We start from the raw sequence: 14049 nt of genomic DNA, 5'->3' as shown, positions 1-14049 counted from the left end.
GGGGGGGGGCAGAAGGGCCAGGATGGACCACTGTCCCTCACCAAGACGGCTGAAGCTTGGCTGTCCTGTTGCTAGGGCACATTTGGCCCTTAGTGCCAGGCCAGTCAGTGTGGAAACAAGGAGGATTATGTGTGTGTTGTGGATGCGTGTGTGGGAGGGTGTTCTGTGCAGGAGGGAAGGGGCTGACAGGCCCTTCGGGGGCTCCAGCCAGGAGATCTTAAGTTTCTCCAGGCTTCTCCAGGCCTTGTTTCCAGAAAGGTCCCACCTTAGGAACTTGGGGTGGGGGGGTGCATGAGGGCTGGGTGTCTATAAATACCTACAAATATTTCTTGTTCTCGTAGACATCGTGTAGCTTGAGGACGTGTGGGTGTTCAATGAGCTTCAGGATGGCTATCTCCCGCTCCACCTGGGGGTCAGTGGGGGACACAGGAATGAAGGTCAGCATGGCCTCCCTCCTCCTACCCCACCTTGTCCCCAAACGGACGCCCTGCCCCAGTGCACACACACCTTCATCAGCACCGACTCAGACAGCTTCTCCCGGTTCACGATCTTGATGGCGACCTTCTGGCCCGTGATGCAGTGCACCCCGAGTTTAACCAGTCCTGGGGAAGCAGGACTGAAAATGGGGGGGTGTGCTCCCAGAGCACTCTCCCAGCTCCTAAGTCCCCCTGACTCCTCCTCCTTTCCCTGCTGGCTCTTTGACAGTGGGCCTGACCGAGCTCTGAGGGCTCTCTTCTTCCTGTTTTCCATAGACATAGACCTTCGGTGCTGTCCCTTCTTTTCTTTTCCCCCGGAGGTAATCTTTACACCCATGTGGGGCTCGAACTCACAGCCCCGTGACCAAAAGTCTCCAAGTGCTTCACTAACTGAGCCGGCCAGATACCCCTGTTCTGTCCCTTCTGATTGTCCATCTCTCCGCAGTTGCCCTGGTTCTCACCCGGACTCTCTGTCCTTCTGTCCATGTCTCCACACAATCTTTCCTCACTGTGTCTCCACAATGTTGTCTCCCTGACTGCTGCCTTCAGCCTCTCTCTCTCTCTCTCTCTCAGCCCATCACTTCCTTGAATTCTCTGCCCTTCAATCTTCTGGAGGCTCCATGTCTCCTGAGGAATGTACTTTCACATCTGCCCCCTTCCCAGACCATCCTCTTCCACCTCCTCCTAAACCCTGACCTTTTCATCCCCTTCTTTGATCTGCTTTTAATAGGAGCTGTGGCTGGGAGCATTCAAACCCCAAGAGTGCGCCCACTTCCCAAGAGTAAGCCCCAAAGCCACAGATCCTGGATAGGGAGGGGCAGCCCTTCCTCCCTCTGACCCAGGCGTCCAGGACCCATGGCCCCTTCCTCTTCCATAACTCAGGAATTCAGGTCAGTGACACCTTCCCAACCTTACCACTAGGATCTTGAGGTCTGAGCCCTTCCCCTTCCCTAGCACCCTGGCCCTCAGCTTCACAAGAGATGCTGGGCCCACCCCGCCGGGACACAGGTGTGCAGCTCCTGCTTCACGCCCACCCACCCTCCACCTGGCAGGAGAGAGGCCAGGGCTGGAGCCAGCGTTTAGCAACAGCAAAGGATGACCCCTGACTCCCCAACCACTCCTGGGAGATTTGACTCTCGGATCCACCTTTCCACCTAGCCGTTTGTGTTCCCCACACAGAGCCAGCACGCTGGAGAAGGGGGAGACTGCGGCACACCCCACCACCCGAGCCTCACTGCCGGTTACCGGGACAGCCTGCCAGGGGAGCCAGGGCCCTCCTCAGCCAAAAAGCAGTGCAGAGGGAAGCGGCCGCCCAGGGTGCACCCCCATCCCGAGGTGTACTGCAGCAAGGACCTCAGCTCCCAGGGCCGGCGGAGCCCCTGCAGCAGGCCGGCCTCCCTTCCCCACTGAGGCCCTGGAGCCCCTCCAACTTCTAACCACCCTCCCCAACCGTGAGGTGGGAGCCTCTGGGCCTCAGCACCTGCCCCCCCAGAGTCCAAGCCTCCGGCCCCCTCCATCCTGGGGACCCAGCAGACTTGACCCCAAGTCTCTTCTCTGTGAGGGACCCCGGGGTCTGGGCGATCAGCCCCTGCCCTTTGAATACCCAGGAGTCCGGCCCTCGTCCCCCAGCTCTCCTGCCCCCACTGCAGGTGTCCCCTCCCCTGACTCACCTGTCTGTCCTTTGCCCAGCGTCTTCTCCAGCCGATAGGGGCCCACATATTGGGCGTGCTGGGGTGGGTGTGGGTGTGGGTGCGGGAGATGGTAGGCGGGGGAGCCCCCGCCCCCCTCCTTGGCCCCGGACGACATGGTGCCCTTGGTCCCGGTCCGACAGGCCCCCCGGCCGCCCCCCCTGCGGCAGGTCGCCCCGTCCCTCCGGTGGGGGCCGGCGACAGCTCCGTCCCGGCCCCCCCGGCTGCCCCCCACCTCTCCGGGGGTCCCCAGGGGGCTGGGCTGGGCCCCCCCAGTCGGCGGGCCGCGGAGCTGGGGGAGGGGGGGCTGGCCCGGGGGGGTCAGGCCCCGGGAGTCAGCATGGCCCGGGGGGGCTGCGCGGCCCCCCCTCCCCAGCCCGTCCCTGGCCGGCCCCCCCCTTCCTACGCCTCCCCCCGCCGGGGGGGTCTGAGGTGCGGGCCGGCGGATGCTGCAGGCCGAGGTCCCCCCCGCCCCCCCACGCGCCCTCTCTCCTCCGCCTCCTCCTCCTCTCCGCCTCCCCCCGCCACCTCGTCCTTTCTCTCCGGCACGCTGACATCACCATCCGGGGACTCCGGGCCCTTCCCCAAAGTTAACCCTTTCGGAGGGGGGAGGGGGAGCGGGGGCAGGGGGCGGGCCTGGGCGCCGGAGGGATGGAGAGGAGGTGGGAGGGTGCAGGGAGGGATGGGAGGATGCAGGAGAGGATGGAAGAAAGGCGAGGGAGAGAGATGCGGAGCAAAGAGACCGGGCGAGAGGGAGCTACACAAAGGGAGAGGAAGTGTGACATAGAGATGGGGACAAGAGGCAGCTCGCTAGAGAGATGCAGACAACCAGAGACAGCGCTGGCGCAAGGCAAAGAATCGGGCTGAGGTGGGCAGAGAAGGAGAGCAGAGTGGGAAGAAGAGACTGGGAGATGGCAGAGAGTCGTAGGAAGGGCCCCAGCTGGAGAGATACCATGGTGGAGAGGCACAGAGGAGGAAAAAGAGGGAACGAGCCAGCCAGAGAGATGGAGAGAGACGTACAGAAACACAGATATGAAGGGGAAGGGGAGAGAAGGCGAGGTGAAGAGACACAGGTGAGGGGAAAGAGACAGGGAGGTGGGAGAGAGAGATGGGGAAGAACAGAGAGACAGAAACAGGGAGGGAAGGATGTGGAGGTGAGTGAGGCACAGACAGACAAAAGGATGGAGAGTCAGAGGGAAAAGTGGGAGAGAGAGAAAGGGATCAGGGGCAGGAAGAACAGACAGATGGAGGGAGAGAGATAGAGAAGCAGAGCTATGGCAAGGGGGGACCTTAAAAGAACAGTAGTGTACATACAGGTGCAGGGCACATGCTGGAGAATATGGAGACAGAGAAAGAGGGTGACAAGCAGAGCCAGGGAAAGAATTTGGGAGTTGCTGAACCAAGACTCAAACAACGTGCTTCCCCAGGCCTCCCAGCCTGCTCACCCAGGCCTCCTGCCCCATTAGCGTCAGGGAAATCCAACACGGTGCAGGTTCTCAGATAATCTTGGCCCACACCTCCATTTAGGATCCTTAATGCTCCTCCAGAGAAACTTCCAGAACCCTCTCACGTCCCTGTATATTTTTTTAGATGCCCAATATTCTCTGTGTCCATCACAGGGTCTCCTCCATCTTCACATGTGCTTCCATATAATTCTACATCCCTGCCAGGGCACATCCCTGGGTCTGTACCCGGATAGATCTCCACAGAATTCAGGACTCCCCTGTATGAGGTACCCGAAGGTGTTAGGCACCCCTTTAATCCATGAGTCCCCCATAAAGTGGACCCAAGAGCTTCTAGGCTCCTAGAAGCTCCTTCATCCATAAACCTTTACCAAGGGCGACATCTGAGCAGGTACCATTGTACAAGTGGTGAGGGGACAGCAGCAAACCAGATCAACTGCCCTGTGGAGCTCTCCCAGTAGTGGATAGGCAGGTGATAAGCAAGTTAAGCAAAATACACCATATGTTTTGACAATCGAGGCCAATGCTAAAGAACAGATTAAAGCAGGGAGAGGGACAGGAATTATTCGTTAGGTGGAGTATGATTCTTGATACGGTGCCAAGAAAGAACTCTCCAGCGAAGGGACACTGAAGGAAGATGAGGGTCAGAGCTGTGTGGGCAAAGTACCATCCATACTGGGGACAGCAAGTGCAAAGGTCCCATGGTGGAAGTGTGCCTGGTATGTTGTGGGACCATTGAAGGGCCTGTGTGGCCAGAAGAGAGCAAGTGAGGGGGAGAGAGAGAAAATGAAGTGAAGAGGTAAATCACATAAGGCCTTAGAAGCAGGGCAACCATACGCCTGGTATTCTGTAATTATTACTGGGGTCTGCACTCTGAAGTACACTGCTGTCCTTGGAAAACTGTATGCTCACCCTACTTAGAAAGTCATTGTAGGGACTATGGATTCTATAGGCTACCTGGAGAGTTTTCGTGTGGGCCACCAGTATGTTATACATATATTAATATACACAATTTTACACATGATTTCATACGATGGACACATATGTTATATGGTATTATGCACGGTAGCATGTAGTAAATAGCCCAAATGAACTTGTAAAATCCCGAATGACAGTCCCCACAGATGCCCACATCCTAATCCCCAGAACCGGCACATATTATCAACTCGTGACAAAAGGGGCTTTGCAGACATGACCGAATTGAAGATCTTGAGATGGGACGAGGGTCCTGGCTATCTGGGGGTCCTAATGTAATCACAAGGGCCCTTCAGAGGGGGAGGTAGGAGAGGCAGAGGAAGAGATGGGATGATGACCAGAGCAGAAGCTGGAGGGATGCAGCCACAATCCAAGGAGTGCAGGTGGCCACTAGGAGCCAGAAGAGGCCAGCAGCAGAGTCTCTCCCAGAACTTCAGGAAGGAACACAGCCGGGCTCACACCTTGCATCTAACCCAGTAAGAAGTTTTAGACTCCTGACCACCAGAACTGCAAGATAATAAATCAGTGTTGTTTTAAGGCCCCCCAGTATCTCATAATTTAAAGGCACCAATAGAAAACTAATACAATAGGGCACTGGGGTTGGGCGTGGGAGCCCAGACCCCCGTCTGAGGGCTATTGTGGTCAGTGCTAGGAACACCCCACAGTGCATACGGCTTCTATGTTGCCTTCCTATTTCTGCCCCAAATATAACCTGGCCCACCCCAGGCCTAGCGGTGGGCCCCACCTGAGGGTGAGCACAGCCTTTTCCAGGCGCAGTGGGGCCTCTGATAAAGACCAGCACCAGGGGTTCTTTAAGCCCAGCTCAAGGTGTACACCTCTACAGCCCAGGCCCATTCCCAGACCCGAACCCCAAAGGCCGCGCACAGAGTGAGTAAGCCTCTCAAAGCACCGCGCCCGGGCGTTTTGCTTCAGCTTTGGCCTTCAAGAATCCCCTCCCGAGCACGGAGCACCGGGCAGGACTCAGGGAGAATTCCAAGAGAGGGAGCCGGGGTGGTAAAGGCATCTGCAGAGGGCTGGCAGTGCGAACCAGTTAGCCCCCTTTGACGACTGGGGAAACTGAGACCAAGAGAGGGGTGAGGTGGGCCAACGGGGCTAACATCAAATACGAGGGGTGAGAAGCCAGAGCTCCAGAAAAGATAGGCCAGGGGTCCAGGTGGAGGGGAAAAGCGCCAAGGGCGAGGGACCTGCACATCTCTGCAATGAGGGGGTGGGGCCTAAGGGAGTGGCCCGCTCACCAGCACGGGGCGGGGCTTAGGGGAGAGGCGGGGTTAAGTTGGGAGAGGCCGAAAGGCCTAGAACAGGGGCGGAGCCCGGGTGGGGGTAGCAGGGAGGGGCGGGGACATGGGTGTGGGCGGGGCCCACTAAGGCGGAGCTAGGCTGCGGGGGCGGGGCATACGCCAAGGCAGAGGTGGAGCTTGCAGGGAGGTCGAAGGGGCGGAGCTCATTAAGGAGCGGGATCTGGATCGGGGGCGGAGCTCAGGCTGAGCGAGGGCGGGGGGCGGAGCCGAGCGCTGTTACCGGCCAGTTTAGGGCTTCAGAGCCTAGCAAGGCGCCTCGGCCTCAGGTCAGCCCCTGGTTGGGAGGGTGCTCCGAGAACTTCCGGGCGAGACTGGCGTATTTCCGGTTAAGATGGCGGCGCCCACCGCAGTCAGGTGCGACCGACTGTGTCTTTAGGCGCCGCGGCGACTCGAGGCCCGGGGAAGGTGAGGCTCAGGGAAGTGAGGTCCGCCCCGCTTTGGCTCCCCTCTTTGGAGAGGTAGGAGGAGATTTGTTGCTAAGACGTCCAAAGGGAGGACTTGTTGCTATGGAGGTAGGGCGGAGGGGTTGCTAAGAGACGGGAACGCATTTAGTGGAGATGGGGGAGGGGGTTGTTAGGAGGGGTGGGTCGTGCTGCGAGCGGGGAAAGGAGGGGCTTGGGACTTTGGGGAAGGGTCTCGTATGGAGGAAGCAGAGGGGTCTCAGGTTTGGGGTCATGGGGGGCCTCGGAACTCCCCTGAAACGTCACCTTCTCAGCAGACCCCCAGGAGTCGACCGGTCAGGACGCCAGAGCTACTTCAGCGGTGACCACCCCCTACCCCAAACACATTCTTCCCTTCACAAACCGCCCATGGCGGACCAAGGCTCGGGGGGCAGCCGCCTCCCCCTGGCGCTGCCCTCAGCCTCCCAGGGCTGCTCATCGGGGGGCGGCGGCTCCTCGGCGGGGAACTCGGGCCATCCTCCGCCCCCGCGAAACCTCCAAGGCCTGCTGCAGATGGCTATCACGGCGGGCTCTGAGGAGCCAGACCCCCCTCCAGAACCCATGAGTGAGGAGGTAAAGGTGGGGACCCAGCGAAGTCGGGAGAGGGGTGGCTGGGCAGGGGCGGAGTCCAGGGGTGAAGGCGGAGGAGTAGGCTGTATTGGTGCTAGATGGGTTATTGTCCACTGCAGATCATAGCTCCTAAGTGTCTGCGAGGGCAGATGCCCGCATCCCAGCACCGCGCGGGGATGCGGAGTAGCCTTGAGGTGAAAAGGAGGAGGGAGGGTACTGGGAGCCGGGCAGACCTGGTGTCAGCAGTATCCAGCTGTGTGACCTTGGGCACATCGCTTCATCTTTCTGACCAGCAGGTCTTTTTTTAAAAAATTCAAGATTCTATTTATTAGAGATAGAGCGTGCACAAGCGGTGCTGAAAGGCAGAAAGAGAGGGAGAATCAGGGGCGCCTGGGTGGCTCAGTTGGTTGGACGACTGCCTTCAGCTCAGGTCATGATCCTGGAGTCCTGGGATCGAGTCCCGCATCGGGCTCCCAGCATCATGGGGAGTCTGCTTCTCCCTCTGACCTTCTCATCACTCATGTTCTCTCTCACTGTCTCTCTCTCAAATAAATAAATAAAAATCTTTAAAAAAAAAAAAAAAAAAGAGAGGGAGAATCAGGTTCCCCGCTGAGCAGGGGGCTCAAGGTGGGGCTCCATCCAAGGACCTGGGATCATGACCTGAGCCAAAGGCGGATGCTTAACCGACTGAGCCACCTGGGCACTCCTGAGCAGGGTCTTTATTTGCAAGTTGATGATAAGAGTAGTCAGGGTGCCTCATGGGGGTATTTCTGAGGAGCCACATGGTGCTGGTGCAGAGGCAGGACTTCTGCGGGTAGCAGGCTGTTGTGAAGACTTAGGTGTGACTTCAGGCTTTGTGCATGGCTGACCACGTGACCTTGGCATGTTACAACCTTTCTGGGCCTCAGTTTTTCTCATCTGTGAAGTGGTGATGACAAAAACACTCAGAGGGCTGTCTTGGAGATGAGTAGCAATATCTGTCTTATGTGATGTTCAGTTGATGATGGTGTTCCCAGTGTATAAAACATCGTGGTCACCCAGTAACTTCCATGATGTCACCTTTAGGACAATGAAGTAGGAACAGGCACAGAAAGATTAACATCTTGCTTAAACTGTTCCAGGACTTTGATTACAGAGCCCACATTTGAGCACTGATAGGCCCAGCGGAAAAAGAAAATTCAGTGGCCGGCTCTCAGCTGTCATCTTACTTGACTTAATAGGCAGCATTTGGTTACTGGCCTCCTCAAATCTCTTTCTTCATTTGGTTTCTAGAACAACACAGTGTCCTGGTTTTCATCCTCACTCACTGGCCGTTCCCCATTCCCCAGCCGCTGGATGATGGCACACACCAGGGCTCTTCTCTTCCCTACCTCTGCTCACTTCCTTTGTGATCTCATATCGCGTTGAAATTTTTATGCTGATGACTCTCAAGTTTATATCGCTAGGCCAGTAGTTCTGATTTGATTCCCCTGGGGATATTTGGAACACTTGGAGACATGTCGTCCCACTGGGGTTGGTGGGGGGGCTACTGACGTCTGGTGGGTAGACACCAGGGGTGCTACTCAACATCTTAACCATGCTCAGGACACTGGCATCTCCCCCATGTCCCCTCCACCACCCCCCCACAAGCTCCCCAGCTCAGAGTGTCCGTAGAGCCAGGGCTGAGAGAGCCAGGTCTAAGCTGGATCTCCTCCCTGAGCGTTAGGCGGCCTACGCAGTGTTTTACCTTGGGTGCGTCTTAGATCCCTCAAACTTAACACGGTGGAAAATGAGCTGTAATCTCTGCTCCTGCTGCTCCATACCTTCTCATACTGTTTTCCCCATCTCCTTCTGGTTGCACTGGACAGGCCTGGGAGTCCCTTCTCTCACACCCCATAGCCAGTCGCCCTGTAAATCTAGTACCTAGGAAATTGTCTTGGGAAAGGCCTCAGTAGGCATCTGTTGACTGAAGGAGCAGGGAGCTCTCAGATGTTGGCTCTTTTTTTTTTTTTTTTTTTAAGATTTTATTTATTTATTTGACAGAGAGAAATCACAAGTAGACAGAGAGGCAGGCAGAGAGAGAGGAAGGGAAGCAGGCTCCCTGCTGAGCAGAGAGCCCGATGTGGGACTTGATCCCAGGACCCTGAGATCATGACCTGAGCCGAAGGCAGCGGCTTAACCCACTGAGCCACCCAGGTGCCCCCATATGTTGGCTCTTAAAAGGAAGAAGTGTTATTCAAGAATTCGTCACTGATAGATGTTTGCTTCTTGCCCTGACCCTCCTGTCCTGGCTTGTACACCAGAGGCGTCAGTGGCTGCAGGAGGCTATGTCAGCCGCCTTCCGGGGCCAGCGGGAGGAAGTCGAGCAGATGAAGAACTGCCTTCGAGTGCTGACCCAGCCTACACCCTCCTTGGCTGCTGAGGCTGAGCTGGCCTCTGACCAGCAGGAACGCGAGGGGGCCCTGGAACTGCTGGCCGACCTGTGTGAAAACATGGACAATGCTGCAGGTACAGCCAGGCCTGCCTGTGGCTGCCCCTGGTCTCCCTCTGTCTCTTCCCTCCTCCTCAGCCCCACCTCCTGTTGGGGCTTGGCTCTTGTCCTTTCTCTCAGGGACCACACCACACCACTGACCTTTTCCCCACCCTTCCAGCCTCCAGCCTCTCCCTCTCTAGGCTGCCTCCAACTCAGGCCCTAGAAGAGACTCTCCTGTCTTCCTGCTTGGTCTTCCTGCTTGGTCCCCTCAGGAGTGACATCCTCTCACCCCACCCGCCTGACAGCAGGTCTACCTCCCTGATGTTCTCCAAAACTAGTCATTTCTCCCTCGTCTCTTGGGAGTGCACTGTCACTGCCTAGAACATGAGTGAGGAGGTGGTTCTGGGTGGCATAGTCAGAGAAGGCCTCCCTAGGGGGTGCCAACCGATCAGAGACCTGAAGACCAGAGAGATCTGAGAACCGCGGGGCTGTGGTTGACTAGGTTAGGAGATGAGCTCTGGAAAAGGTATTCCAGGCAGAGGGAATGGCCAGTGCAAGGGCCCTGAGGTGGGAACCTGCCTGGTGTGTGCGGGAACAGCAGTGAGGCCAGCGAGGCAGAGTGCAGTGAGTGAGGGGCTGGAGGTAGAGGGTGCCGCTGGGCGGAGCCTTGTAGCCTGACGTAGGTGCCACGGGTTTTGTTCTAAATGAGGAGCTCTTTGGAGGGGTGTGCTGTAGGCATCGAGGGTGTAGATGGGTGTTCCCTGGTTCTCTGGATGTTTCTCTAAGTGGAATCGTAGACTCTGAGCTCTTGTGGTTGGCTTCCCTGAGTGTGGCGTTTTCAAGATTCTCCACCTTGTGGCCTGTCTGGGAGCCTTATTCCTTCGTGTGGCTAATACCCTGCATGTTCGCCTGTTATCCGCTGATGGGCACTGGGTCCTTTCCACTGTGGTTATAGAGTTAAAATAACGCTGTTGGGAGCTTTGGTTCCTGCTCTCCGGGATTTGGGATATTTACGTCACAGCGGACCTGTGATAACTCTGCATCTAACTTTTTGAGGAGCTGCCAAGCTCACTGGTACCACTTTTTTTTTTTTTTTTTTAAACACAAAAACAGGTGGTGGGCCATCGTTTGCCGAGGCCTGGTCTAGGGGAGGTTGTGATTGTCACAAGGACTGGGGGGCAGCACTGGCATCTAGTGGGCTGGAGTCCAGGACCCTAACCTTCCATGTGCTGGTGATATGGAGACATGTTGGCCTTGGAGGGACCCCCAGTTGGGTGCTTGACGGGGCCCGCATTTGAAGCAGACCCCCCCACCCTGGGAGCCAGCCTGTACCCACTCCTCAAGCCTGCCCTGCTGTATTCGTGTGTGAGGGCTGCCGTAGCCACGGGGGCTGAAACAGAAGCGTATTTTCTCAGGGTTCTGGAGGCTGGAAGTCTGAGATCCTGGTATGGCCAGGGCTGGTCTCTCCTGGGTGCTCTTCCCTTGCTTTGCAGGTAGCACAGGTCTCGGTGTGTCCTCACATGGTCTTCCCTGTGTGCTCGTCTGTGTTCTCATGTCCTCTTAGAAGGACACCAGTCATACCAGGATCAGCACCCACCCTGGGGACCTCACTTGACCAGGATGATCTCTTAAAAGGCCTGGTCTCCAAATACAGTCACATCCTGAAGCACTTGGGGGTTGGGGCTTCAGCAGGCAAGTTTTGGGGGGGTGCAGAGCTCAGCCCATCCCAGCTGGACTCTCACGGCCCCTCTCTCTGGCACAGACTTCTGCCAGCTGTCGGGCATGCATCTGCTGGTGGGCCGGTACCTGGAGGCGGGGCCCGCGGGGCTGCGGTGGCGGGCAGCGCAGCTCATCGGCACGTGCAGCCAGAACGTGGCGGCCATCCAGGAGCAGGTGCTAGGCCTGGGCGCCCTGCGCAAGTTGCTGCGGCTGCTTGACCGGGACGCCTGCGACCTGGTGCGTGTGAAGGCCCTCTTCGCCATCTCCTGTGAGTGTCTCGGGCAGCTGGGGAGGGGCTGAGGGGGACAGGCCATACTGGTCATATGTTCCCGTCGCCAATGAAGACTGTGCTGGGCATCGGGGAGAGGGTAGAGAGCCCGTCAACCCCTCACCGGGCAGAGAGTCAGATGCTGAGGACACGGGAGCTCCACTTAGCTCAGGTGCTTCCCGCACATCAGGGTCTGTGGCCTCTGCGCTGTTGATGCTCCCTGTGGTGAGGAGGGGTGCGGCCTGTGTGTGGTGGGGTGTAGAGCGACTGCCGGCCTGCACCTGTTAAAGAGAGAGGTGGCTCTCACTCCTGCCATCTCCTGGGGAGCAGGTGCCACTATGGGATGATGCCAGCGCCTGTGGGGCCCTCTGTGCCAGGCCCCACGCCAAGCCCTATGTACATGTTACCTTGTGTAGTCCACGCACACAGCCTTTGAGGTATGGAGACCAGACCCACGTGGTGGAGCCACCCGGTCAGGTCACCTAGGTGATAGCCCGGGGCACCCTGCGGAGTCGGATGTGAGACATGAACCCAGGCTGCATTGTTCTCCGTGTTTCACCGTAAGCTGGGCCCCCGTCTGTATGTGTGCTGTGCTGGGGGCCCCACTGGACTGTTTCCTTCTTTTTTTTCTTTTTAAAGATTTTTATTTATTTATTTGGCAGAGAGAGACACAGCAAGAGAGGGAATATAAGCAGGGGGATTGGGAGAGGGAGGAGGAGGCTTCCTGCTGAGTGGGGAGCCCAATGCGAGGCTCGATCCCAGGACCCTGGGATCATGACCTGAGCCGAAGGCAGACGCTTCACAACTGAGCCACCCAGGCGCCCCGGACTGTTTCCATCTTAAATCAGCTCTACGGGGATAGAATTCACAGGTTATGCAGTTCATCCTTTGAAAGTATGCAGTTTAGCATGTTCTGTAGGTTGTGATCACTGTCCAACTACAGGACATTCCCATCCCTCCCCAAAGAGCTGTATTCCCATTAGCAGCCCCTCCTCACGCCCTCCCTCTAGCCCCCGGCAGCCACAAGTCTGCTTCTTGTCTCCATGGATTTGCCTGCTCTGGATGTGTCCACCACGTGGCCTTTTGTGTCTGGCTTCTTTCACCGAGCTCGTGTTTTCAGGTTCATTAGCCTATACTGACGCCTCATGCCTTTTTATGGCTAAATAATAGGTCGTTTCCGAAGGGGCTGCGTCTTGTTTATCTGTGCATCAGTTGCTCAGGGGGTGTCAGGCGGTTTCTGCCTCTGGCTTGGTGGCAGTGCTGCCCTGAACCACGTGGACAGGGTTCTTGGTGGACATGTTTTCCTTTCTCCTGGAGGGGCAAGCCTGGGGTTGGAATTGCTGAGTCCCATGCCACCCCCATGGTTCTCTGTTTGATGTTGGAGGAGAGTCCATTTCTTCCACTTCCAGTGTTTGTTTTTGTTGTTTTTAAAGGTTTTATTTATTTATTTGATGGAGAGAGGGAACACAAGCAGGGGAGGGGGAGAGGGAGAGGGAGAATCAGGCTCCCGCGGAGCAGGGAGCCCGATATAGAGCTCAATCCCAGGACCCCGGGATCACGACCTGAGCCGAAGGCAGACACTTAACGACTGAGCCACCCAGGTGCCCCACACTCCCAATGTTTCTGACACCGAATATGTGGGGGGCGCTTACAGATGACCAGTTTTCAACTCTTAGGACAGCAGCTGGGTGTTCTGCAGTCCCTTTCTGGTCCATTCTGACACTGACTTCCTGGGGGTTGGCACATCTCAGGTTAAGGGCTCTGTTGCATGAGATGGCCCCTGGCTGGCCGAGTCGCTAGACCATGGAACTCTTGATCTCGGGGTCATGAGTTCGAGCCTCATGTTGGGTGTGGTTTAACTTTAAAAAAAAAGTTTGGGCTTCATGTACTTCTTAGTTACTGGGCATATACTGGGTGTTCCCATGACCCCCTCCTCAGGTTCGATAATTTGCTAGAACAGCTCACAGAGCCCAAGGAAGTATCTGTGTTTGGTGGCTTATTACAAAGGCTACAGATGAACAGCCAGATGAAGACGGGCATAGGATGACAAGGTCTAGCGGGGTCCCGAGCATAGGAGCTTCTGTCCCTGGAGTCGGGGCACACACATGTGTTCACTAACCCAGAAGCTCTCTGAACCTCGCTATTTAGCAATTTCAATGGGGGCTTCCTCGTGGAGGTGTGATAGATCATGAATTCCGCTCCCGTCCCCCTCCTCTGGGGTTTGGGAAGTGGGGCTGGAAGTTCCAGGTTTCTAATCCTGGCTTTGGCGTTTCTGGTAAGTAAACCCCATCCAGGAGTCCGCCCACAGTCCCTTCCTGGAATGAAAGTTGCCCCCATCATCTGGGAAATTCCATGGGTTTTAGGAGCTTGGTCTCAGGAATGCAGGCAAAGACCAAATATATATTTGTCATATCATGGTGGCCCTGGAAAAAGAACAGAGAGGCTGGAAAGGAATTTTGGCAAGAGTGAGAGAAAGACACCCAGAGTGGGTGGTATCTGGAAAGTCATGTCCAAAAGTCAGGAGACAGATGGACAGCCAGATCTCTGGTGGCTCAGCCACAAAGGATAGACAGAGGACTCAGTTCCCCAGAGGTACCAAGAGCCAGAGCGGGATGCGGGAGGGATGGGGCAGACTTTTCTTGTAATAGCTGACATTAATTACATCTCAACAAAAAACAT

The 14049-nt window shown here is 56.6% G+C and overlaps 2 protein-coding genes across 7 annotated transcripts in view; one reads left to right on the top strand and one right to left on the bottom strand.

Moving 5' to 3' along the window:
• BRSK1 (BR serine/threonine kinase 1) overlaps positions 1-2373 on the bottom strand; it is an 18657-nt gene extending 16284 nt beyond the window's left edge. The window contains exons 1-3 of one of the 2 annotated variants that reach the window (XM_059383236.1): positions 2147-2373; positions 508-602; positions 321-406 (exon numbers count right to left, since the gene is read on the bottom strand). In XM_059383236.1, the coding sequence (XP_059239219.1) occupies positions 321-406; positions 508-602; positions 2147-2282 (317 nt within the window). In that variant the 5' untranslated portion in view covers positions 2283-2373. Of the gene's footprint in view, positions 1-316; positions 407-507; positions 603-2146 lie in introns of those variants that run through there. The other variant, XM_059383238.1, reaches the window with a different exon arrangement.
• Positions 2374-6135: 3762 nt separating this feature from the next.
• The window catches only part of HSPBP1 (HSPA (Hsp70) binding protein 1), an 11977-nt gene continuing 4063 nt past the window's right edge, over positions 6136-14049 (top strand). Inside the window, exons 1-4 of one of the 5 annotated variants that reach the window (XM_059381828.1) lie at positions 6136-6326; positions 6640-6934; positions 9214-9418; positions 11146-11370. In XM_059381828.1, coding sequence (XP_059237811.1) covers positions 6731-6934; positions 9214-9418; positions 11146-11370 — 634 coding nt within the window. In that variant the 5' untranslated portion in view covers positions 6136-6326; positions 6640-6730. Of the gene's footprint in view, positions 6380-6595; positions 6935-9213; positions 9419-11145; positions 11371-14049 lie in introns of those variants that run through there. The other 4 variants (XM_059381831.1, XM_059381829.1, XM_059381832.1 and 1 more) reach the window with 4 other exon arrangements.

This window comes from Mustela nigripes, chromosome 17, assembly GCF_022355385.1.
Source record: "Mustela nigripes isolate SB6536 chromosome 17, MUSNIG.SB6536, whole genome shotgun sequence".
NCBI classification, from domain to species: domain Eukaryota; kingdom Metazoa; phylum Chordata; class Mammalia; order Carnivora; family Mustelidae; genus Mustela; species Mustela nigripes.
This window is presented reverse-complemented; position numbering and strand designations above follow the sequence as displayed.